Source organism: Echiichthys vipera, assembly GCF_963691815.1.
Source record: "Echiichthys vipera genome assembly, chromosome: 1".
Classification (NCBI taxonomy): Eukaryota; Metazoa; Chordata; class Actinopteri; order Perciformes; family Trachinidae; genus Echiichthys; species Echiichthys vipera.
Window position 1 is genome coordinate 19,452,764 of NC_139826.1, and position 24,564 is coordinate 19,477,327.

General features: G+C 41.7%; 1 protein-coding gene across 1 annotated transcript; it reads right to left on the minus strand.

Annotated features, from left to right (window-relative positions):
* Window positions 1-4,631: 4,631 nt before the first annotated feature.
* Window positions 4,632-24,072, minus strand: cenpf (centromere protein F). Its single transcript, XM_083925965.1, has 38 exons — window positions 24,050-24,072; window positions 22,874-23,045; window positions 22,585-22,710; window positions 22,325-22,395; window positions 21,994-22,127; window positions 21,663-21,754; window positions 21,311-21,584; window positions 20,959-21,161; window positions 20,723-20,848; window positions 20,457-20,585; window positions 19,966-20,088; window positions 19,595-19,730; window positions 19,379-19,508; window positions 18,964-19,243; window positions 18,355-18,561; window positions 17,842-18,050; window positions 17,482-17,611; window positions 16,818-17,096; window positions 16,125-16,712; window positions 15,797-15,970; window positions 14,802-15,613; window positions 14,454-14,668; window positions 13,584-13,692; window positions 13,357-13,486; window positions 13,102-13,213; window positions 12,008-12,261; window positions 11,793-11,901; window positions 11,383-11,588; window positions 11,022-11,240; window positions 10,615-10,758; window positions 10,011-10,200; window positions 9,832-9,929; window positions 9,624-9,665; window positions 8,290-9,417; window positions 7,755-7,875; window positions 6,615-7,316; window positions 5,800-5,915; window positions 4,632-4,830 (listed from the first exon to the last, which is right to left on the minus strand). The coding sequence occupies exons 2-38, from the start codon at window positions 23,033-23,035 to the stop codon at window positions 4,702-4,704; spliced, it is 8,409 nt and encodes a 2,802-aa protein (XP_083782091.1). The 5' UTR covers window positions 23,036-23,045; window positions 24,050-24,072; the 3' UTR covers window positions 4,632-4,701.
* Window positions 24,073-24,564: the final 492 nt, after the last annotated feature.

Sequence of the window (24,564 nt, forward strand, 5' to 3'; positions counted from 1 at the left end):
AGTAGTAGTCTTGTTTCAGTGTCTGCACAGTTGTTTTGGTAGCATGTTCTAAGAAGCGACCCTTAATTAAGGATTTATAGGTTTTACCTTTAATAATGATGAATAAGTAGTTTACTAATCCTTTAGAGATCAGTTAAAATAGATATGATAAAATAAAAAACCTTTTGCTGGTATGGACAGATTACTGAACAGGCCTACCGGGCACAGGCCCAGATAAAACCACACAAAACAACTACAAAGAAACACTAAATGACTTAAAAGTAGACGCAAAACCATCGAAAATATACACATTAACCAAAACATCAACTACAAATGAGCCCAAATCATGAAGATGGAAAAAGACTAAAAACAGATGTTAAACAAGCACAAAGAGACAAAACGACCCCATGGAAAAGTAAAATCACTAAACATGTCTGCAGAACCACTGCAAAGAAACATTACACTAAAATCAATGAAAAACAATAACATGGAGATGTAAAATGAACACAAATGGACACAAAATAAGAAAGCTGGCTCTGAGTTTGGGTGCTTGTTATACGTAGACTCTGTGCTCAGGGGTCAATCGTCTCATAACCCGTCCATGTTTGCTGGTGAAACAGCCTGATGAACCAAAAAGATGTGTTTTCCCCCCACAAATCTGGCAACCCAGATTTCCTATTAATGGGCAATAATTGATCTACTATATCTTAGTAAATTATTTATTAACCATTAATAATCCAGTGGTTATAACTTATACGCCCTTTGTAATCGCTGACCTAAAAGGTAGCATCGCTCCATCCATCTCCTCCTCACACCCACTAAACAAAAGCTACCTGTGGATCATATTTTAACTGCAGATTACACAACTTTTTCTGAAAGATTACCTGATGAGCACTACCGTTAAACTCTTTTTTCCACTCTCTTTTCCTCTGTCCTGTTAATACACACTTCTCGACACTTCCTGTCGGTGACTGTCCTTTGGCCCTGAGAGCTGCTGCTTACACAGTGTTGCCGGGTGAAGAATGGGACAAATCATGCATACAGCAGGGGATCGACGGTCAGTCAGTCTGTCAGTTTCAAAGACAGACACACACACACGCATACATAAACACACCCTCTCCAGCCAGAGTGCCAGTGATAACACAGCTCAGCGGACCCATCTCCTCACTTCCCGTGTCCTCGTCCAGAGTTGGTTCTGGCACTGCAGCTTCCGCTAACAGCTCCAGTTAGAGACATCAGAGCAGGACAGGATCCGCTCAGAGGTGTGTGACTGTGTCGTCTCCTCACTGTTCCCATAACCCAGCATGTCCCGCTGCCCTCTCACCCACTGCCAGGCAGTAAAGAGACTGAATGGACAAATCAGAAGATGCCCCAAGAAGAAACTGGTGAACATCTATTGTGTCCCGTCCGAATATGTCCTTACGCGGCCTCAGAGGAACAGGAGGTCAAAAGGTCTGCATGCCTCACTACTTGCTAACATTTATGCACAAGAGGAGAAATCGATGTTATTGATCCTGAGCTGAGTTCCTCAGACCGATCATAAAGGTTGACTCAGCGAGATCCCACTAATCATGTCTGACACTTCACCTCAGCCCCTGTGTGTTTGTATGGTCACAGCGGGTCAGCCTGAAGGACACTTAGTGGTTTATGTTGTGGGACACTGACGTGCAATTAAAGGTGAATATCTGAACGGAGAGCGTACATCAGGGTTGGTCAGTGTTTGTGCTATAGGGACACCATTTTTAAAATGTAATCATGAATAAAAAATGCAGAGATGTTACATTCACCAACGAATGGTTGTCCTTGCAGTCTGTAAACCATGAAACAAACACTTGGGTGTATTAGCAAAGGGGGTTATGACATGATTATTACCGGCAGCTACAGCTACACTGGCAATGTTTTCTCCTTGTGTGTCAGTGTCATCATGGCAAAATTTGTTCATGCAGACACCTGCTGTATCAGGAACTACCACAGTGGAGGTTTTTAGTATTTTGCCAGGCGTTTAAATGTCTGTTTTTGTCGCTGCAACTGTACGACCGTGCAAGATAGTCACGAAACGTTACAGGTGTGTAGTTGAGATCAAAATGAAGGCCAACTTCAAAGATGGGCGTGATCTGAACAAGACAAGCAGGGTGGTAGGAAGTAGGGAAGGGGTGATTGCCCCATCATTTAACACCTCTGGCCCGATTTGGCGTTGCAGCTGTTGTGATCTGTAGTTGGTTTCAGCCATTACTGTTTATCTGTTCAGTTGTGTTTTTTTTCTGTTGTCAAACTGATTTCTAATGACGGCCACACACCTCCAAGAATCAAGGTGATGTTGGCCCCCTATTTCGTTCTCCCAACACTCGTCAGTAAAGCCCAGAAGATTACCTTTCCAGATTTCCCTGTTGTGTGAGGTATGTTAAGACTCATCTGTCCATCCAGGCTGCACCGATATCAAAGCGTCAAAATTAAAGTTCTTGAGATTGTGCGGATCAAGCACAACCGTTCATCTCATGTGGGGCGCGTTTAGGACGGTGACTGACAGCGTCACTGTCCAGTCTGCACGCCCAGTCTATGCAAGATCCTGTTACTGTAGGGCCTATTTCAAGCATAAAGTGTTTTCAGAAACACATTTTAGTGTACTGTTGAGCTGTAACTTGAAAAAAAATGTGAACCGGTCACCATTGTTTTCCACTGAGCAAGCCCCACTGCTTCATTGCTGTGATTGGCTGTTGTATGTCTACCAAAAGCACCCAGAGACATTTTGCTCTATACTGCTGATAACAGAAAAGGGCTCAGGCTAATATGCATTTGTGATTACTCTGGTGATGCCAGGCTAGAAAAGTAGTCCTGTGGGACTTAATCTAAACACAGTAGTTGTGGTTGATGCAGCAGTGCTCAGACCAGCCCGTCATTGATCACATCATTACCGCAGTGCAGACGACCTTAAAGCCAAACACAATCAGTGCACGTTTACCACGCTCCATCACGAGGAAATTAGTTCGCCTCCCAATCACCTCTTGTAATATTACACAATACACTTCCTCGTGTCATTTATGAGCAGATTCTAATAAGGTGAGCTTTGAAATTTGGTGTCTGATTGAGGAGCTGCATTATTGAAAAGGCTGAGAGCCACGGTCACCGCCTCTTGGTGATTTAGTGAACTTTAACCAAATGCATGTGGACTGAAAGGAGCTCATTGTGGCTCAATGTCCTGCAGGACATGAAGAAAGTAAAGGTGGACTGGAAAATTATGTTAGGTCTAAAATTCAAAAGGAAAATCTGAAAATTAAACGATATAGAAAGATATTTGATAGTTTTCAAAACCTTTCCCAGTGTAAGGGGACAACCTTTAAGAAATGTACATTACTTTTTCACTTACAGCCTTAATTAACAGAAATGTTGGGCCGCTTAGTGCTGCATGAATAATATATATATATTATTATAATAATGTATTAAACATGCTCAAATGTTTATCTCAATAAAAGCCAAATGGGCATCCTCCCATTAGTATTATTGGAAGAATCTATGGAGGAAACAGGTTTCCGTGTAAAGGCCTTTCAAAGTCAAGTCAAAACTAAACATGTATTTCATTATTGCGTTATACAGTCGTTTGAGCTGATTTTATGCATTTAATTTCCAATTCAGTCTGCAGCTATATTCTGGTTTTTGTCCTGAAGAAACATAAATTATCTCATCAGATATTTTATTTTCCTGCACTGACAGTCACACTCATATCGAACATATTTTCACCACATGGCTCAGGTGCTCCACCCTGTGGTGGCAGGGCGTACTGTGTACATGTATGACAGCTGCATACATACTCTGTGTGCATACTCAAGATGATTCCTGCCATTTCCTACATGTTTTTTAGTTCTGACATAATAGCAGCAAAGACAAGACACCCAGATATGAAGCAGTTCAGATTTAGTATAAAAAAGGGCAATGAATATTTTCGCATCAACTATTTACAATGATCAATAACATTTAACTACACCTTAATAAAAACATTTGACTTAGGCTTTCAACATTTGCTACAAAGATTAGTAAGAAATAAAAAAAGTTCAAAAGTGGTTTCTTGACTTTAACTATAAAAAATATCTAGAAAATATGAAGCAGTCAGCAGAAAATCTACAAAATCTTAGCTGCCATTAGTAATCGTTTGATATGTCACATGACTAATAGATGGATGACGCAAAGCTGTTGTATGTACAAAGTTTAGGACATCTATCTCACACCAACAACACAAGAACAGGACAGATGAAAATAAAGTAAAACTAGTGAGTCAGTGGTAAAGACAAAGAAACTGTTACAAAGTGAGTTAGAGAGGATCAAACACGCCTGGCTGGTTTACATTCAGAGGCATCACAGAAAGAAGAAGTTCTGCACCCTTCTTCACACTGCCCCATCATCTGATTTGAGTTAGTGACTGATTTGAATACTCATGACTTTAGGCTACTAAAAGAGAATGAAGAGAAAGTCAAGAGGTCAAATGTGTCTTTTGCAGCCCTGGAAGAAAGTGATTTCATCCAGGTGTGACACGCTCAACCACACACAGAAAAACAAATAAAGAAAAGGTGCAGTTTGAGTGTTAAATTTTAAACTTAACATTTACTTTAATGTTCACTGTGTCTTTTAAAAAAAAAGTGTATTGTTAATATTTCGTGTATCTATGAGTATGTTTGTGAACGTGCAAGTGCAGGACTGTGTGTGTGTGTGTGTGTGTGTGTACACATGAATCTACTGGACGTGACAGTTGTCTTCTTGTTTCTCTTTCTGCTCTGATGTCATGTGTAAACTTGTGTACTTCTCCTCGCCACCTCGGGAGCTCTCTGCAGAGGGACTCTGGAGAGTTATGGAGCCCAAAGTCTGTGGAGGAAGAGTGAGACAACAAGATGAAGAGAGGGAGAGTGAACTTGTGAATTAAACACATGTAAAGACACAAAGTCATGCACGGTCGGCAGTAGTTTTTTTTCTTTTCTTTTTCTTTGAACATCGCTGACCTGAAACCTCTACATCCTCTAAATCTCCACTGGTTCACTTCAGCTGACCTGACGCGATTAGAGGCTGACCTGCACTGACAGAAAGGTGAGGGGGGTCCAGATATTCAGGGGCCCTGGCAATCTAACTAACGTACAGTACACACTGACCCAGAAAGTTCGACTCATCAGACACAAACTGGTGACCTCAAAGATACTGTATCCATTTTTCTAAAGTGTTTGTATCTCTGCCCTTACTGTGACACTGCATGGATAAGTTGAGCCAGAGTGTAAATGCAATTTTCCATCTGCATTAGTTAGAAAGGTACAGTGCATCATTGCTCTGCTAAGTAATCCTGTAATGTGAATATTCCAGGGATTGGTGGATAGTTCCAGCTGTCAATAAGTCTTTCTATGTGGAGTGTCACAACACACCAACTGCTTTGAAAATGCAAAACCACTGTACTGCATTTCCCCACATTGGACAGAGGGTAATAATATTTTAGCTTGATCTCTGGGGCATTTGACATTTGCCTCAATATAGGGGGCAAGGGCAGCTGTACAACACAAACAAGACGAAAAAGCGATACTAGCATCAATGCAGGCACAGACTTAAGAAAAACAACTTAAAGGCTGTTTTTGTTTATTATGACCAGTCAAAATAAGACCAGACACTCTGCTGCAGTGACACTGGTGGCTCTACTCATCTGTCTTTTTCTGTACTATGCCTGGACTCCATTGTTCACAATACTCGTCTCTAAACTGAATAATGAGTATATTGTACGTGTGTATGTGTGACGGTAGGTGGAATACTGTACTATGCCTGCGTGAGTGCGAGTGTGTGTGAGCTGCTGCTCACCTTGCCGTCAGGTGTGGGAACGGTCTGTCTGGAAGCAAGTCGGGGACTGCAGCGCTTCACCGTGGTTCTCCTCATGATGAACGGACTGGCCTCCCCCATTGGAATATCAGCAAAACCTGAGAGGACAAATGATGACTCGTGATGAGTAAAAAGTCTTGCTTTGTTCTGCCAAGTAGTTCTCCTCCCAGTGATATATCATATTTGTACAATTGCATTAAATTGTTTTCCAAGTTACACACTTTTTAACGTGAAAAAAACAAACAAAAACACATGGCAAACAGGAAAACGCACATCCCAAAATAAATTGCATTATAGTTAAATATTCTTGTTACAGTCAGGACCTGAACCAGAAAACTGTTGTGTGTTGATGCATTTACTCACATCGGGTGCACACAGTCATCTGTTTTAGAGACAACACTGAAGCAAATAAGGTTGTTTGACTGTGGGGCGAAAGGTTTGACTAACCCGTCAACATCACAAACAAATGTGCAGATTAATTCAACTGACAAAGAACCAGATGAACCGGAAGAAAAAACAAAAAAGGACATTTCTAAATTTTGGGGGTCTTTTTTTGGGTCACATTTTCATTATGAAGCTTGCGTATAACTGAAGAGCATCTTATTTACTCATAAACTGATTAAAAATGGCAACTATATTCTTGGTTTTGGCAACCAAATGCTGATGCCAGGTTAGTAGCTTGGCAACCACTTTTAAAAGTTTGTGTTGATCCCTGAAACTACAGGTGCCTCTTTTTTTCCTGGATGTGCGTGAGCTACAGCTGTGGCTACATTAGCTCACCAGCCAACAAGACGTACCTCTCTGCACCAGCTCAGGAAGTCCCTCTGGTCTGAACTCCTCCTCTCCCTGTGCAGTTTTTGCTTTGGGTGTGGTCACTGCATTGGCTTTGATCTTCTTTGTCAGGTTGTGCAGGGCCTCCTGGGCACTGTCTTTATTACTGATGTCACGGTGACCCCGTTTCCCTGAAGATGATCCCTGAGGAGACCTTTGTGGTGTTGAAGGAGCGTTGTTCTCAGTGTTGTCATCCAGTTTTTCTTCCTGATGTTTGGAGGAAGACTTCCTTCCTGAGTGGCGGCGGCGACCACCGTCAGTGCTGCTGGAGCAGGTGCTAGCTTCGTTAGCACACTGACTAGCAGTGAGCTGGTCCAGCCGGGTTGTCAGGGCATCATTGATCTCTTCCAGTTTGTGGACTTTAACCATCAGGCTGCAGTATTTATCAATGCTCTCATCTGCCTCCCTGCTTTTCTCCTCCAGCAGTTTGTTTAGGTCTTCCAGCTCGCTCTTCATCTCCTCCAACTCTCCGTTTCTCTCTTCTAACTCCTTCTTCCTTCCATCGAGGGAAGCCTCAAGTTTCTCCACCTCCTTAGTTTTTTCTTCTGCCTCTGCCCTCTTCTGCTGCAGGGCAGTCTTCAGGTCTTCCACCTCCTTCTTCCTCGTCTCTGCCTCCGAGTTCAGCTGGTTCACCTCAGTCGGCACCTCATCGCTGTGCTTTCTGTCGCCTGTAACAAAAACGTGGCCCATGTTAACAAAATGACGCAGCCGCACCTTCTAGAGATTAAATCTTGTTTACACAACACAATGCAGAGTTTCAGCACAATGACTGAAGTTTTCATGTCATTATTATTTATATTTTTAAAGTAATTTAGGTAAATGGAATACTGCATGTAGCACTGACACCAACGCTATCATAGCACAGTTTCAAATCTGTAGCATTATATTTTAAAACTATTATCTCTATAATCACAAAACAATACATCTAAACTTTTCAGAATATTGGCCCTTGTCTGGTATTATTCAGATCTTGGATTAATGAGGATTTATTTAAAAACACAAATTGATGTCCGTGTCTAGAGTGAGAATTTTAACGGGTCCTGATTACTTCCACGACAAGTTTTTTTTTAAAACAATGAAAAATCACTCAAAAGCATTTTCCACACCTGAACTGTTTAACATTTCTTGCTCGAGCTGTTTGCAGGACTTCATCCAAAGACTCATCTTGCTCAGGGCAGAGTCCCTCTCTTTAGACAGACGAGCGGCCTGACATGTAAGCTCTGACACCTGAAAAGGGTTAGCAGAAAACAATAAGATTTAGTCATGTGGAAAAAAAATAAAACAAATTATCACTCTTGCCTATATCTGTCTTGTATGTAGACCATTCAACTGTAATAAATGTAATTTTGAAGTTGAGTAAATTTCTGTTGCACACAGAGTCTAGGCCACACAACACAACACTTGCTTAAAGGATGCTATCGTAGTTTTATTTTACCTCCACACTAAGGCCTGTGAACGGATAAGCTCACTTATGTCTCATTTGAGGCTGCTGTCGATTACAAGAATGATTTAAGAACAGCTTGTAGAAACTGCCACAGACATAAACGAGTAAAAGTCATCTGGTGATTATTATTTGAAGGTACAGGGTGAAATGGATTATTTCAGTGTGCATGTGTGGACATTTTAGCCCAGTGCGTGTACCTGTTCATTGAGCTGTGCAGCAGACTGTTTGGATGTTTTCAACTCCTTCTCCATAGAAGAAACTGTACATTGAAGAGTCTGGTGTTCCTCTATAAATTTCCCTCTCTCTTCTTCTGCTTTTTGCGTCTCTTGTTCCAGTGAAGAAAGAGCTGAAGATAGGTTATCTTTCTGGACTTCAATCAAAGAAAGGGAAGACTGCAATTCTTGTTTCTCAGCCTTTAACGTCTGTTTCTCCTCCTCGATTATTTCCTTCTCTTGCTTCAATGAAGAAAGAGTTTGTTGCATGTCATGTTTCTCCTTTTCTATTAAGGAGAGGTTAGACTGAAGTTTCTCTTTCTCATCAGCTAACAGCCCCCCCTCTCGCTCCAGTTTTTCTTTCTCTTCTTCTATAGATGTAAGAGTGCAGCGCAGGTTATCTCTCTCTTGTTCCACTGAAAACAGGGTCGAGTGCAGTTTCTCCTTTTCCTCTGCCAGTCGTCTATTTTCTTCTTCTCTCTGTTCTTTCTCTGCCACAAGAGATGAGATGAATTCCACTGAGCCGCGTCTCTGATCGGCCTCTTTTTCCCGCTCTTCCTCTTTAGCTTTTATGAGTGTTTTAAGCTCCTTAATTTCTTCTTCCAAAGCCTCAATACTGGTCCGCAAGTTGTTTCTCTCTTTCTTCCACTCCTCTTCCTGAGAGCGAAGGCTCTCTCCTTCTGTCTGCCACTTCTCCAGAGAAGACTGCAGACACATCTTCTCTTTCTCCATCTCAACCAGCAGAGACTGCCTCCTCTCTTTCTCCTCTTCCATTTCTGCACTCTTCTGTTCTAGAGAGATCTCTCTCAGCTGAGAGGCCTCCAGCAGTGACTGGAGGTTATCCATTTGACTTCTTTGCCTCTCCGCTTCCTCCCTCATTCCTTTCTCCAGCTCTTCAACCCTGCATTTCTGTTTTTCCTCTTCATCCCTTCTATCCCCCTCTGCCTTCTGCAGCCCTCTCTCCAACTCCTCCTTAGTGGCCTTCAGCTCTTCAATCTCCCTGTTTTTTGTCTCCAGCTCTCTCTCCATGCATTCTTTCTCAGATCTCAGGTTGTCCAGTATGGCCGAGAGCTCTGACAGTTTCTCACCGAGCTCTCGTTTCTCCTCTTCCACCTGAGGGTCAAATAGTTTGTGTAAGGAGACAAGTCGAGGGTGGGTGGATGGAGGACAAAAATCAGGATGCGAAGGAAAAGGGCAGCATGAGAGAAAGGGAGGAGAAATCTGATTAATATATTGCTTGGTTGACAACAACTGTCATGTTTTACTATTTAAGAAAAACATCACAGGTATACAGCAAAGGGTATCAGAATTGAATGTACCTTTCTCCTTTCTTCCTCCAGCTCAGCTTTGGCGGTTTCAGCCTGAGTAGGAGCATAAAATATTTATATTTAATACAAACTGAGCAAATGTTGACCCCCTCACATGTGAATTTAATCCAGGCAAAGGTTAAAATGAGCCCTTACGATGTAAAACAGGAGTAGTGTTTTTTGTATTTTTAGACTTATACATGTTTATAAAACAGAATACCTGTAACACAGCTTCCTCTAGACTTTGCTCTTCATCTTCCTTCTCTCGCTCCAGACTATCAATGCGATCTTGCAGTAAGTCAGACTTCCTCTGGGCAGCTAGAGAGGCAAAGAGTAACAATGAGGCCAACACTTACACGCAAAACTCAAGAGGTTATTTCAAAGGATGTTAAGAGTCACCTTTGAGCAGCTCTCCCATCTTCTTTTTCTTTCTCTCGTCTGACTCAATGCGGACCTGGAGCTTTTCAATGCCAGTCCTCATCTGCTGGACCTCCTCTTGTGTGGAGTTCAGGCGAGAGGCAATCTCTCCTTTTTCCACAAGAGAGGACTCCAGAGACTGTGAGAGGCGGCACACTTCACCCTCTAAAGCCTTGAGGAGAAAAAGGAGGGAAACAGGAGGATCAGAAAACAGAGCATCTGAATCAACCATGCACTCTATCCGGCTGTTAAGACGGGATGTCCAAGCCTCGTATTTTTACAACACAGCAGTGGAGTTTTTTAAAAAACAAACTAATTGTAATTTTATCTCTTTCTTATCGATGAAAAAATGTCTAACTAACGAAAGAGGTGATCGTAATCATTCACAAGTTCGGCCGGTGTTGTCTGTTTTATGGAGCATTTGGTCCCGGAAATCGTATTCTGAAAGGGTGTTACATCAGACAGCCGGATACTGAAAAGTGTGCTAACTTTTTAAAACACAAAATACTGTATCTTGTTTTTAACAAACAAGATAAAGAGGAAACTTTGTGAAAACCAAACCTTAGTTAAGTTATAACCCCCTCACCTGTATCTTGCTGACCATGGACTCAGTATTTTGATGAACACAGGTGCGGTCCTCTTTAATCATGTCCAGCTGACCGATAAGCGCCTTTTTCTCTCCACTCTGTTGGGATATTGTCTGTTCCAGTGCCTTTATGTGTTCCAACAGCTTTGACAATGAGAAAAAAGATGGAGAAAAGGGAATGACTGAATATAATGTCAACATTCAGACCTCATCTGCAACAATTTTAAAGTAAGATACAGACAAGACTGTGCAGAAGAGCTGAGAATGTTTGAGATTTCATCAGCCAATAGACTCAGAGAAGCATTTCTGCTACTATGCTTTCATGCTGTTATGTTGTGCATTGAAAACTAAAAGGTGAAGGACTCGTAGGTGAAAACCTAACAAGGTGACAATGCACAGGTCCATACCTGTTGCTTCTCTGCCTTCAGTTTCTCCATGCTGCATTGCAGTGCTTCATACTCCTTCCTCCCTGCTCTGATGTCATCTTCCAGGATGGAAATTAGGTTTCTGGTGTCACAGTTGGTCTTCTCCAGACTGTAAACTTTCTCTCTCCATTGGCCCAAAGACTGATTCAGGTCATCTCGTTCCTCGCTGCAGGACACAAGTTCAGCCCTCAGCTGGGTTGTCTGGAGAGATAGGAAGATTTAGAATAGCGGTTCCACACCGATGGATCAGTAAGTAAATTAAACCGTGTTCAGTAATGACTTGCTGTTGCTGAAATGCCTAAACCTAAATACTGCTTTAACTGGATAATTCCCAGATACTCACCTCTGTCGTAAGTGTATCTATCTGCTGCTCCATGCCTGAACAAGTCCTCCTCTGGGTCTCCATCTCACCCCCCAGTTTGGTCCTCTCCCCCTGCAAGGTCTCCAGCTCAGACTCCATGCCGAGGATGTGCTGCTCCAGGTTAGCTTTCTCAGAGCGAACCCTCTTCAGCTCGCTCTCCTGCTGAAGGAATTTCTCGTCCCATCCGCCTGCAGAACCAAGCAGATATCTAATTAATGCCAACAGACAAAAATACAGTACAGACCTTAAAGTCTGCACATTCCTTCATAAATCATGTTGTGTTTGTTCACGACAACATATAGTTAACAGGTGAGGCTGAGGTTTAAATTCAGTAAATAATCTTGCATGGTGAGATTTATCCCTTGTATGCAGTAAATTAGGAAAATATTGACCTTTGGTCATCTCTAGTCCTTCCAGCATCTCCATAACATCAGCAAGCTGGAATTTAGAGGTTTGCAGCTGCAGAGTTAATGTCTCCCTCTCCTCCGACAGCTGAGCCAACTAAAATTAAGCACACAGTATTAGTATTAGTTATTCTTAAGGGACAGTGTAAACATATAATTTATTATTTAAGTGTTATTGGCATTCTGCAATTTCTTCCCCCTACCTGGTCAACAATGACTTTTTTCTCCTCCAAAGCAGTGTTTAGCTTTTGAGCTGCAGCCTGTGCCTCCTCCTCCGCTGCATGAACTTTCTTCTCCAAGTTTTGAACTTGAACTTGAAGTTCGGAGGTCAACTCCATTCTCAGTGTGAGGTCGGACCTCAGTAGATCAAACTCTGAGCGCAGGGTCTGGAGTTCTTGTTTTGCAATTATGTCCTTGAAATCGCAGAGGTCGTCTTGTACCCGGGATGACTCTGTCGCTGACAGAGAGATTGAAAATATAATTATTTACACTATATTGATCGGATTTAAAACAATCTGAAAGCGTCTAATCCAGCATCGAATTTAAAGTCTACAGCCACTTTCACACCTAAAATTATCTAGACATTACCCGCCGGAGTTGTATGTGAGAATGCAAATGTCTGAATCAGTCAAGCCAGAAATAAACATGTTTACTCTTCCAGCTCCCAAATAGTGAGTCTGCTTAGTCATCAAATGAGTCCATGTCTGAATACAGCCGCTCATTCTCCAGTGTATTCGTAGGGTGCTCGAGTAGGGCGCAGCAATGATGTTCCTATCATGCACATGCCCAAACCGGAAGAAATGAAACCTCAGACGGATGATTAACACAAAGACGCCATCGGAAATGTCTAACTGGAGAGACAACGAGATTCAGGAACTTCTAGCAGTAAGGGCCGAACGGCAAGAGGCTCAGTAGTTTATAACCAAATTATAACTGGCTACATGACCGCGGTGAAATGTGCTTCAAGTCAAGCTTTTCCCAGGTGCCACACCTTGCCTAAACCAAAGAGTATTTCCAGGAGGTGAGAACACATTTGACATGGAGAATCTCCTGTTGTGTGAAAGAGCAGCTCTGGACAGCACTCTTTCACACTGTACAGGGTTCATGAGTGAAAACGGTACAGATGTACATGTTTTAGCCTCAGTAACAGCCAAACATTTGGATCCCCCTTGAAAAGTTTATTTACCACTGTAACTACTGTATAACTAGCAAAGGTGAAAGACTCTAAAGTACTTTTGCAGAAAATGTTGAACTCAAAGTAACAAAATGCAGTCATGAGCACCATTAAATTACTCACCAAAGGATTCCAGCTGTCTCATCTCACCAACAGAGGATGATGCTAGAGAAAGCTCACATATCTCAGGGTTGCATTCAAGAACATCTTTGGGACTACTGAAGTCTTCAGGAAGCTGTAAGAAAGAAGAAGAAATTCACACTCCCTGTCATAATCAAAAGTTCCAAGATTGCAATAATAATAAATGAATAAAGTCAGTATACTCAAATTAAACCCATAAAATCACCATTACTGAAGGACAAAAGTAGATTTAAATACCTGCTCTAAGGTATACTGTTGATGGTGCTGCTCCTCAACATCAGTCACACATGCCTCCTTCTCCTCATCCAGTTGTTCCTGGATCATCTCTTTCTCAAGGATACCCTCCTTTACTACCAGCTCTGTCTCACTACCAGGGTTGAGGGAGATAAGATGTATTTACCACATAATAAAACACTCAAAAGCATTTCACTGTGTATTTGTGCTGAGTGTAAAACTCATTGTACCTGAAAGCCTTGTCAGACACCACAGAGCTCAGCTGTTCCATCACCGGAGGGGACTCAGTGTTGGTGCTTGTATCAAGTGTGGGCTCTACATCAGTCTGTCCTGTTGCTTCTGTTAGGGAAATAATAACAGGTAATTCAATATAAATGTACGCATTCAAAATAAAAGTGCAAACAAATAACTTTTCTGTATTAACTTATCATTATGAAGTAAATGTTGATTGCACAATGTAATGGTTATAGAATAATAACACCACAGGCACTCAGAATGGTTTTCTATAAACCTCGCTTTCCCAGTCTGCCACCAGTTACAAAGTCCCGGCAAAATGGCAAACACGCTTTACGGCACTAAGAAAGAGGAAAGCTCTTGAGTTGTGCCTGAGCTAATGAAATAGGAAAAATAAATAAATAAATAAACAAACACAGAGCCTTCGTAGTCTGAACGAAGACAGCAAACAATCCTCCTACATCGTCAGCAGCAGTGCATTACAGCTTCACTACTTCATTCTTACCTTTCACAATAAAAGCCCTAGATATATAAAGTTAAACTCATCACTGCTTACCAGAGAGCATTTCACTTAGAGGGAAGTCAACAAAACAGCTTACAGTAGCTATAATCAGGTAGCTTTAATGACGGACGGTGGAACAACGGAACTCTGACAAAACCGGCAAAAGAAAAAGACCCCACGGACGGAGGAAGACTGATAAAACTGTTCTTTGTCTATGCTAGACCAGGAAGTAACACAACCTGCCTGCTAATTTATACTACCGACAGTTTTGCTTGGCCTTCATCATAACAAGTGTTTCACTCACACTTAAAAATAGTAGAAGTGTCCGATGAAAAACATGAATCTAGTTTTGGTTTACACTCACCATCAATACCGGTCTCCTCAGTCTCCATACGGCTGATTTTTTCTTCTGGTTTCTGGGTTCCCTGTTCGCTGTCTGAGAGTTGCTGTATGAGGCTGTGTTGTTGGCCCACTTGCTCCAGCAGTGAGTCGTACTTCTGCTTGAACACTGCTAGCTCCTTCTGTAAGCCTGCCAACTTCTGATGCAGTTCTGCCTGCTCCGCCTTAAACTGTTGGCTCCTGTGACACAACATAAAAGTGATGCTATCATAATACCTGCTATTATTAATAGTAAACAAAACATTTAACAAAGTACAAATACATACATACTGAGGAATTTAATGATAGTGAATCATTTAGACTTGTACAGTACCTCTCTCTTTTCTCCTCTTCACTCCTCTTGTCCCTCATCTCGAGCTGCTCTCTCAGTGAAGCCACCTCCTCTTCATACCTCTCTGTGCTTTCTTGTAGCCGCAGCTTCTCCTCAGTGACTTGATTCACACTAGATTGTAGTTTGACGTTCTCTTCGTTCAGCTGATTATAGCCAACTTCCAGCTGGAGCTTTTCTTCAACTGCTCGACTCAAGTTGGTCACGGAGTTATTCTTCTCGGAGGTTAGCTCACTTAGTTTAGCTTCGAGTTGGACCCTTTCCTCGTTTATCAGATTGAGGGCCAGATCTAGTCTGGCTTTCTCCTCGATGACCTGTCTAAGGGTCGATTCAGCTTCTTGTTTCTCTACAGTCATTTGATCCATCTTCTGAGAAATATTGGTCTGCAGTTGATTGTTCTCCTCCGATAGCTCGTCCAAACTGGCTGCCAGGTGTTTCTTCTCTGCATTTAATTGAATAATTTCAGCTTCTACTTGCTCTTTGTTATCTGTTAACTGTTTCAAATTAGCCTCAAGGTTGTTTTTCTCTTGTTTTAACTGGTTAAGATGCTTGTCTTTGTCCTCAATGATCTGCCTGAGTGTTGACTCTAACTTGACATTGTTCTCTGTGGCCTGACTGAGTTTAGACTCTAAAGTAGCAACACTCTCCTCCAGTTGCTTTTGTTTGACTGCGTCCTCTTCCAGGCGACTTATTTCATAGCTCCTCTCCATCAGCTCCTCCCGAGCTGTGACATACTGTGTCTCCAGCACCGAGTTCTGAGACTGGACCTCATCTAACCGGGTTTCCAAGACAGAGACCTGAAAGAAGTTTGATTGAATCCAGTCAGGGATATTTTCTAGATGCATTAAAATTTAAGAATTCATGGAAAGCTGTTAAAATGTTGAGCTCCAAAGAATGAGGGAAATTAATCGCCACACAAAGTCTGGCAACTGTGGCACAAAATTAGTTTGACAGACTTGACTGTAAGGTGGTAGCCTGACCTGGGCTTTGCTGTCCTCTAGCCTGGCCTCCATGTCAGACATCTGGGTTTGGTTGTGAGCTAGCTGAGCCTCCAGTGACTCTATGGTTCCCTTCAGCTGCTCCACCTGACTGTCAAAAGAGTTAATGGCCGTCTCGTTGTCTTCCAGGTCCATTTGCAGCATCTCCAGTTGCACCTTAATGTGAAAAATGTGGGGGAAAAAGATATTCACCAAACTTGATTTGAATATTACCTCTAAGACACAATACAACTGTTTCCACTCCATGTAAGAAGATTGCAGACATTAAAGGCCCAAAATGTCAGCAACCAAGAATACATCAGTAACCAACCTTAATTTTGTTCATGGCAACCATCTTCTCCTTCAGGAGATCTGATGTTTTAGCCTGCTCTGCCTCTGCTTTATTCAGCTTCTCCTTCAGACTCTTTATCGTATCGTCTCGCTCTTCTAAGCCACGGGAAGCAGCCAACAGAGTCGTCTTCATGGTCTTGATCTCCCCACGTCGAGAACTTGATTCCGCTTTAGCAGCAGTTATTGATGTCTTAGCGGCTTCCAGCCTTTCTTTGAGGATCTTCTCTTTGTTGAGGAAATTTTCAAGCTCCAACGCATGACTCTCTGACTCTTTACCCTTAAGCTCTGTGAGCTCTTTCACCACACTCTCCAAAGTAAAGATCAGATTGTTTTTCTCGGTCAGGGTGTTCTCCAAGTTGGACTTGATTTCAATAGTGGAGGAGTGATTCTTCTCAAGCGCTTCTAGATGCTTCTTAAGATCAGCATTGGACTGGTTGGACACAACCAGTTCATTCTTCAACACTGGAAGCTTCTCTGCTGCATCTTTGCTTGTTGTTACCTCCTCTTCTAAGGAAGATATCTGCTCCAGAAGGTTGTTGATCTTCTCAGTATGAGCCTGGTGGAGGGTCTTCATAAGAAATATATTTTAGTTTAGTATTTGTAAGAGGTACAGTTCAGTGTGAGGAAATATGTAGAACTAACATTATTTTGTTTGTTTTAAAGCACACTTTACCTCAGCCTCTTTCTTCGTCTCTTGAACTTCATTTTCCAGCTCAGCCTTTTGTTTCTCCAGAGACAAGAGCTGATCTTCAGCCTCTCTGAGCTGCTTCTCCGCCTCTTCTGTGTGGCTCCGCAGATCGTTCATCTCCTCCTCTAACTGTTTGAGCTCTTCTGATTTCTTCTCATACTTCTTTTTGTGTTCCTCTTCCCTTTCTGACAGTGTCTTAATTTGTTTCTGTAGCTCAGCTCCCAGTTGCTCCTGAACCTTCAGGAACTGATCTGTGGAACTGACCTGAAACATGAACAGAAAATTCAACCATGACTTTTATTTCTTAAGATGAAAATCAGGAATAATGTGTAACTGTAAAAGCACCAGGCATAACATTATATGGTCATAGTAAATATAACCTGCTACTAAAATTAGAAACACTCACTACATCCAGTTATAATACTCTTTTTGGGACCATATATACCTTTGGGTAAATATGAAATGTATGATCGCGAATATACTTTGATCATAATGTACTTATTGGCCATACGATTATTATTGTACAATATAACATATTGCATTCCATTACAACATCACAAAAATGGCAACAAATGTTTAATCAACTTCAAGAAGAAATGACGGAAAGGGAAAAACAAGTTTTTTAAAGTTTGATTCCAGCAAAACAGACCTGTTTTTTGGTGAGCAGCAGCTCTTGCTGAACCTCCTGCAACTGCAGCATGAGCTGCTCGGCCTCCTCAACCTTTGCTGAAACACTCTCCTCACACTGCTTCAGCAGGGCTGCCTTCTCTTCTGCCAAGCTGGTGGAGATTTGACACCAAAGACAGACAATAAATTAAAAACAAAATACAGTCATTGTTTCCCCAAGAAAACAAGGGGGACACAGGTCATTTATTATGGCTGTATCAATAATCCTATAAACCCCCATCTCATGTTGCACAGTGTTGCAGGGTAGAATCAACAGCAGGACCATTGTATTGGAAAAGAGTTAATTCAAAGTTATTAACTAAACCACAAATGAAACTCTCACCCGGCAGATTGCTCTTCCTGCTGTGCAGTAGCCTGAGCGAGGCTCTCTCTCAGATGACTGATCTCCACTTGACCCAACTCTACCAGGTGGTCTTTGGAGCGAGCCAGGTCGCAGGCTGCCTGGAGCTCGCCCTGCAGCTCTGTGTTGCTTTTCTCAGCCTGCTCTGCTCGAGTCATTTCCTTCTGCAACCGCAACTCCAGACCTTTGACCTGTTCAGATCAAAGAATAAACACTGGGCCAAACTGGGAATACATTTAATCAGTGGCTATTAATTATATTGCTATAGGTCCAGTCAGATTTTAAAAAGTTATTGGTATCCCTGTGCTGTTACCAGTCCAAGACCAAAATCTGAATAAAAGCAGTTTAATTCAATGATGCAGAGATTATTTATCATTCGATTACAAGAAAGAAGGAGAGATGCAGTGTTTTTCAATTACCACATTCAACAACTCAAAATCTACAATGTATAGGGAAATGTATTAAAAAACAAAAACAAATAATACAATTAATCACCTGTACTTCAAGCTGAGCCACTTGCACAGCGACATTCTCCAGGTCTTTAGTGTGTTTCTGTCCGGCCTCTGAGAATTTAGACTGGAGTTCGTTGTACTGATGCTCCCTCTCCTCCAACTCTGTGCTCTTGTTGAGGAGTTCTCCCTTCAAGGAATCGATGTGAGCAGACAGACTTGCCTTGTCTCCCTCTACCCTCGTGAGCTGCTTCTACAATAGTGAGTAGAAATGTATCAGCCCGCAGAATCGGCAAAAGCAATTAATGGCCATAATTAGAATACAACACACGCAAGAATACATTGGAGAACATAGGTTGAAAATTATGTGGATTTAATAGAGGTTTCTTTAAGGAACAAATTGTCCCTGTGCTACTGGGGTCTTTTAAACTTTATTAAAAATAATTAAATTGTGAATCCAAGGCAAACCTAAAATTTAACAGGTTTTGGGGTAAACAGCTTAACAAGCCATTATGTTCTACTGTATATGCATGTCTGTGTCCTCGATGACAGAAGAACAAGTGTTCAGTATGCAGCCTTAGGGATTTGGAAGGACTATGTGGTATACCTTTCCTACCTAATTTAAGTTAACATATTGGGAACCACATCACCTTACCTTAACCTCATCGTTAGCCTCGTTCAGCGAGACAAGACTTTTCTCCAAGTTGCCAATTTTGTCAGTGAGGTCTTTTTGCACAGCCTCAGTTTCATTAATCAATGTCTCCTTTTCTTTCTTCCACTCCAGCAGAGCTTGATGTTCTTGTTTCAGCTCCTTGCTCTCATTCTGACTCGCAGTCAGGCTGGATTTCAGATCTTGGCTCTCCTTCTCTATCACTGTCAACCTGTTGGTCAGCTTTTCTGTCTCTTGCTTCTGTTTCTGCAGTTCACCCTGAGATCTACATAAATATATGATAAATACATTTACAATGATTGACAAGCATGTTAAATTAATATAATAGTATAGTACAGAGTTTACTCTCTCTCACAAAGTGTGATTGAACTTCCTTTTTTTCTAGTAAAACTAGGCTCACCTGTCATTTTTGGTCTCTGCGTCAGAGAGTGTCTTCTTTAAGTTTTCCAGGTCCCGGGCCGAAGCCTGAGTTTGCTGCTCCAGTTTGGTCTGAAGTCTCTTCAGCTCCTCCGCCTGACCCTCTGATCTGGCTGCAGAGTGAAAAAGACAAACAGTGATAACCTCAGATGATTATAAAAAATAACGGCTGCCATTGCCTTTACTTCAATTAATTTACCTTTGAGGTCATCTAATAATCCCTGGGTGCGTTTGAAGCTCTGGTCTACACTCTTCTTCTCTCCCTCCAGCTGACTCAGGTGCCTGCTGCTCTGGTCCAACTGGACAGTCACACTGTTCTTCTCTTTCTGCAGCTCCTGGAGGGGAGAACAAATATGGAGAGAACATGAGTAGCAAATTGAGGGGAAGTTAAAAGGAAAAGGTGTGGCAGGGAAAATAAAGAAAGAATGTTGAATAAGGAAGACCCATTTGTAGGGATTTCAACAGGCTTTTAAGTTAGTTAAGAAATTATAAAAGCCATATGAGTAGACTTGCTCGTTATTTGTTATTTCACAATTAGATTAAGTGGGTATTCTACCAAATGCAACTTACCTCCACTTTCTTGCGGAGGTCCTGCTCTTTGGTTTGGCTGGCCTGGAGGCTCTGCTCTGACCTCAACAGTTTCTGTTTCTGCTCCTCCACCTCCTTCTCCATCTGACTCTTCTGGAAGCACATCTGGAAAGGAGCATAAGGGCAGAAGAGTTAAGATGATAAGGAAGAAGTACATATAAGGACAGAAAGTGTGACATGTGTCCCATACAAATGCTCTAAACCCTTCATTAGACAAAAGCTGCTGCAAACAGCTGGGCTGAATTTCAACATTTAAATTGTTGTGTTGTCTACATTGTCAGCAGTTTACAAACGGTGACAGTTGATTCAGGCTCTTGAAACTGAGGTATAGGAGAGCAGTGGAGGTACAGAAGCTGGAAAACGGCACCGTTAAAGCAACATACACAAGGTTTCTGAAGAAGAAATAACTAGGCATTGATGTGCCACCCTTAGAGGGTTCAGTGACTTTCCTTTCCGGTCACAGGTTATGGTACCTTCTCTGTGTCAGCCTGCAGTACATTGTGGTCTTTTTTGGCCTGTTGGATCTCTTGTGTTAGCTTGGTTCTAGTCTGGTTCAGCTGCTGGTCCAAAGCCTGGTAAGAAGTCTGCAGCTGGGCTAGCTCCTACACAAAAATAACAGAGACAAAACTTTAGGATTTAAAAGAATAAAAAAAAAAAATTCTATAATAAGCATTTTTATTTATAATATTCACAAAAAACATTAACGGTCTAATCATGTTATGACACCAGGTTGTTGCACCTTTTGACTGTCTCTCTCTTGGTCCTTGAGTTTCTGCTCCAGGGCTCGCTTGCAGCTCTCAGCGTTGTGCCTTTGACAGCTCATCTCCTCAGAGACTTGTTTCAGCTTCTGCTCAACTGATGAACACTGAGAACATTAAGCAGAATAGTTGTTAGTCATTTACATGTTATCTGATGTTTGTTAACCATCTCCCCTACAATGAAAATAGAGACAAATTACCAATCATGGACGCCTACCTTGGCCACAATCTGCTGGTGTCCGTCTGTGGCCTGACGCAGCTCGTGGCTGGTCTTGGCCAGATCTCTGTCCCGTTCAGTTAGATCTTTGCGCGCCTGGTTAAGTTGGGTTTGTAGTTCTTGCAGCTTGGAGGCCTGGCTACGTATTTCCTTCTCCTGAGTGGAGAGATTCCTCTCCAGCTCTGACACACGACCACGCAGCTCTGATGAAGAAAAAGTTAAAAAAAATGTAAGCCCTGTTGCTTGACTCAACTCAAGCCAAATACATATTTCAGAGAAAGTACTTGTGCAAAATAATAGGATGTCTAATATATCATGAAAAAGATACTAAACACTACTACAAACAGTCCACCTTGGTTGATGGTCTTCAGCTGATCCATCTGTTGGGAGGATCCACAGGGACTCTGCGCTGCTCGGGAGGAGCTCATCCGCTGGCTGGTTTTAATAGGCGTCTCCTCATGGGCGTCCCACAGGGACGTTCCCCGCCTCTTCAGAGGCGTTTCCATTGCATCCTGAGACAGGCGGCTGTGAGCCTGATCCTGTTTTTGCCATGGGAATATGGAAGATCCAGCTTGGCGGGCAGCAATGTCCTTGTGGCTTACACTGACTGAGGACTGGTTCAACAGCTAGAAGACAAGCGATAAGTTAACATCACCAACTACAAAGAAATAAATCCGCAAAATAAATGTAAGTAATGTACTCACTTTGACCTGCAGGACTTTGAGTTCAGTCTCTAGCCTTTTTCTTTCTTCTACCTCCTGGCTGTATTTCTCTTGAAGGTCATCTAGTCTGTTGTCTATGGAACACAAACAGAGACATCCGGAGTCACTCACAGATATGTATGTGGCTCAAATATAAAAAAAACTCCAGCACATGAGAAGCAGCAATATCACTAACATTTGCATTAATACCTGCCTGACAGGTAAGCATATCACTAGAAACCAAACAACTATGGTGAAGAAAACTCTAATAACATGAATTTATGAAATACATACTACAGGAACTTATGACGCAATAAAAAACTATGTGAAATACCCTGCTGTCTGTAGGAGTGAACAGGAGCTGGGGTAGGGATACTTTTCTGTGGGGTAGTGAGGGACTGAAGCTCAGACGAGGATGAAGAGGAGGAAGAGCCAGCAGGCTGCGAACGATCCAGTTCATTTTTGTATCTGAGCAGAAGTGAAGACAACATGAAAGCATTCAGAAGTCAAAACTTTTCTTTCTTTTCATCAGGTCAAATAGTTTGGATGTATTCATGTTAAGCATGACTTACTCAGTACTTGACAAAACAACGTGTCACAGGAGCTACACTGTAAATTCACCCTCTCTACTTATGAACTAGTGCATTAAAAAACTCTGAACTTACTTCTTGAGCTCCTGCTCCAGTCGCTCTATGGTCTTCCTGCAGGAGTTCAGCTGACCTTCCAGGTAACTCACCTAGGTTTAGGAAAGGGATTTAGTCAAGATCATTTGATTTTTACAAAATACATTGTTTATTGGCTTCAAGTGCATCTGTAAAATGTTAATCAGCTGTTAATTATCAGTGTGTTGATAGCTTCTTGTACTGAATGATCGCAAACCAAAGCTGCAGCTGACATTTCTTGCTTTGTCACATAAGTAACTGACCTGCTGCTCTTTGACTCCGAGGTCATGGGTAGTCTTTTGACGGGCTTTCTCCAGAGAGTCACACGACTCTACTAAAGACTGGTTTTCTCTTTTCAAAGCGGAGGTCTCAGTACGTTCACTGTCCGCCTGGAGAAAACAAACATGGATCATTAACAAATGGATTTCTATGATTGAGTCTGTATTTTTTCTGGTAGAATTACTACTTTTGTTAGGACAATGCAACAGTAATAGATTCATTTTAAAATATATTTATTCAATTCTTTTCAATCGATCCCTCTTGAACACTGACCTTCTGTTTCTGTTTTTGCAGGGCAGCCTCAAGAGAGTCCAGCTGAAACTGTTTCTGGTTTCTGTCCTTCTTCAGTTTGTCCAGCTGGACTTCCATCTCCTGGATCTTCTGCAGGGCTTTCCCTGGAAGTCCATCCTTCCACTCCTCCACCGCCCAGCTCATGGTCTATCACCTGAACAAACACACATCAACTTCTTTGAGGAGGGGAAAATATACTCATCTGCTCATTAATGACACAGATTAGATTTATTTCCTTGTTTCTTTATTGATAACTTGGTTTCTGTTTTCTTTCCTTTTTTGGTTTTCCAAGAAAATTGATTGTAATGCTATTTTTGAGGGGTTACAAATGTGAATAATGTATTTCCTTGTTTCTTTACTTATATCTTGGTTTCTTTATTATTCCTCTTTCTTTGAGGTGGGTAGATTTCATTGATAAAATAGGATAGGCAAAACTTTTGCTTCTTCCTCAACTTTTTTAATCTCTATTTACTGTTTGAGTTTACACTGTGATATGTTCAAAATATTGCTTTATGATGACTGAATAAACAACAACAAAGCCCCATAAAATATGACCAATAAGTATTGCTTTTGTCCAGGATAAATTCAGAGGTAACGTTAGATTAATCACGTTTTCTTTAGTTCAAATGCCAAATACAATCACGTGTTGTTAAACACAAGTTAGCCAGCATTATTCATTAGGTCCAATTCATGGTGTCGCTTACAAAACAAATGAAATAACTCTTTGCATTGCTGAATGACACCTCATCTATAACTGTGACTGGCTAATGTAACGTTTTATGAATGGCCGTTTGATTTCTATTTTACCAATATTGTGAAGTGACCCGAAATTAATTAGATACGTTACAGTTAACCGTAGCTCTCGTAACGTTGTTAGTTGTAGCGTTATTTAGTGAAGTGACGTGAACGTTAGATAAAAGCACGCCTGAAACATTAGCTAATGGATTCAATTAAGCGTTAATTTGAAGGGGACCGTTAGCAACTGTTTCTGTTGGACTTAACCTCACTGTTAACGGTTAACGTTAGCTGTTTGAACGCGGTTTTACGCAAAAAAAATTATCAGCTGGAGATTAAAACATGTGTTGTGAAACGACAGGTGTTCATTTAAGGCTCGAATGAATCTCTACTAGAGTTAATATTGAAGATAAGTGCACTTACTTTGGGCGCGCTGCTTCCTAATCACCGACTGTTTGGGTTCTTCTGTTGGAAAATTCAAACTCCACCGGAACAAACCGCAACCCACTCAGCTACACGCCCATTGGCTAGTTCTGGTGACGTCAGTGGTACAACGCACACGATTGGTTCACTTTGTTCTTCTCACCACAGTGCCACCATGTGGTGTGACTGCTGTTGTTGTCAGGATGTCCTCTTCAGACAGACACCATTTGAGACTCGTTGCTTTCCTGAATTACAGTTTAAGACATGGGGAAAAAAGCTCATGTGTGAGACAGCATTTCACATTGGCGCTAAACTATTTAAGATCCTTGCCTTGAAGAAAATAAGATTCACATAGCTGGAAAATGGTTTCAATTACCCCACAAGATGCTCTGCCTGGTATGATGATTAAGTACTAGAGGTACTGTAACAAAACACTGGAGTAGAGGTGATGATGTCTATTGACTAAATGAACTGCAGTCTTCATGTTCACCTATGCATGAACTATAACAGAGCAC

Excerpts from the sequence above, each read along its gene's own strand:
- cenpf (XM_083925965.1), bottom strand. The coding sequence starts at position 23,035 with ATGAGCTGGGCGGTGGAGGAGTGGAAGGATGGACTTCCAGGGAAAGCC. Across the intron at positions 14,669-14,801 it reads GAAGAGGAGAAAAGAGAGAG|GAGCCAACAGTTTAAGGCGG; the intron begins GTACTGTACAAG and ends GTTGTGTCACAG. Across the intron at positions 9,418-9,623 it reads TGGAGGAAGAAAGGAGAAAG|GTGGAAGAGGAGAAACGAGA; the intron begins GTACATTCAATT and ends TTTGACCCTCAG.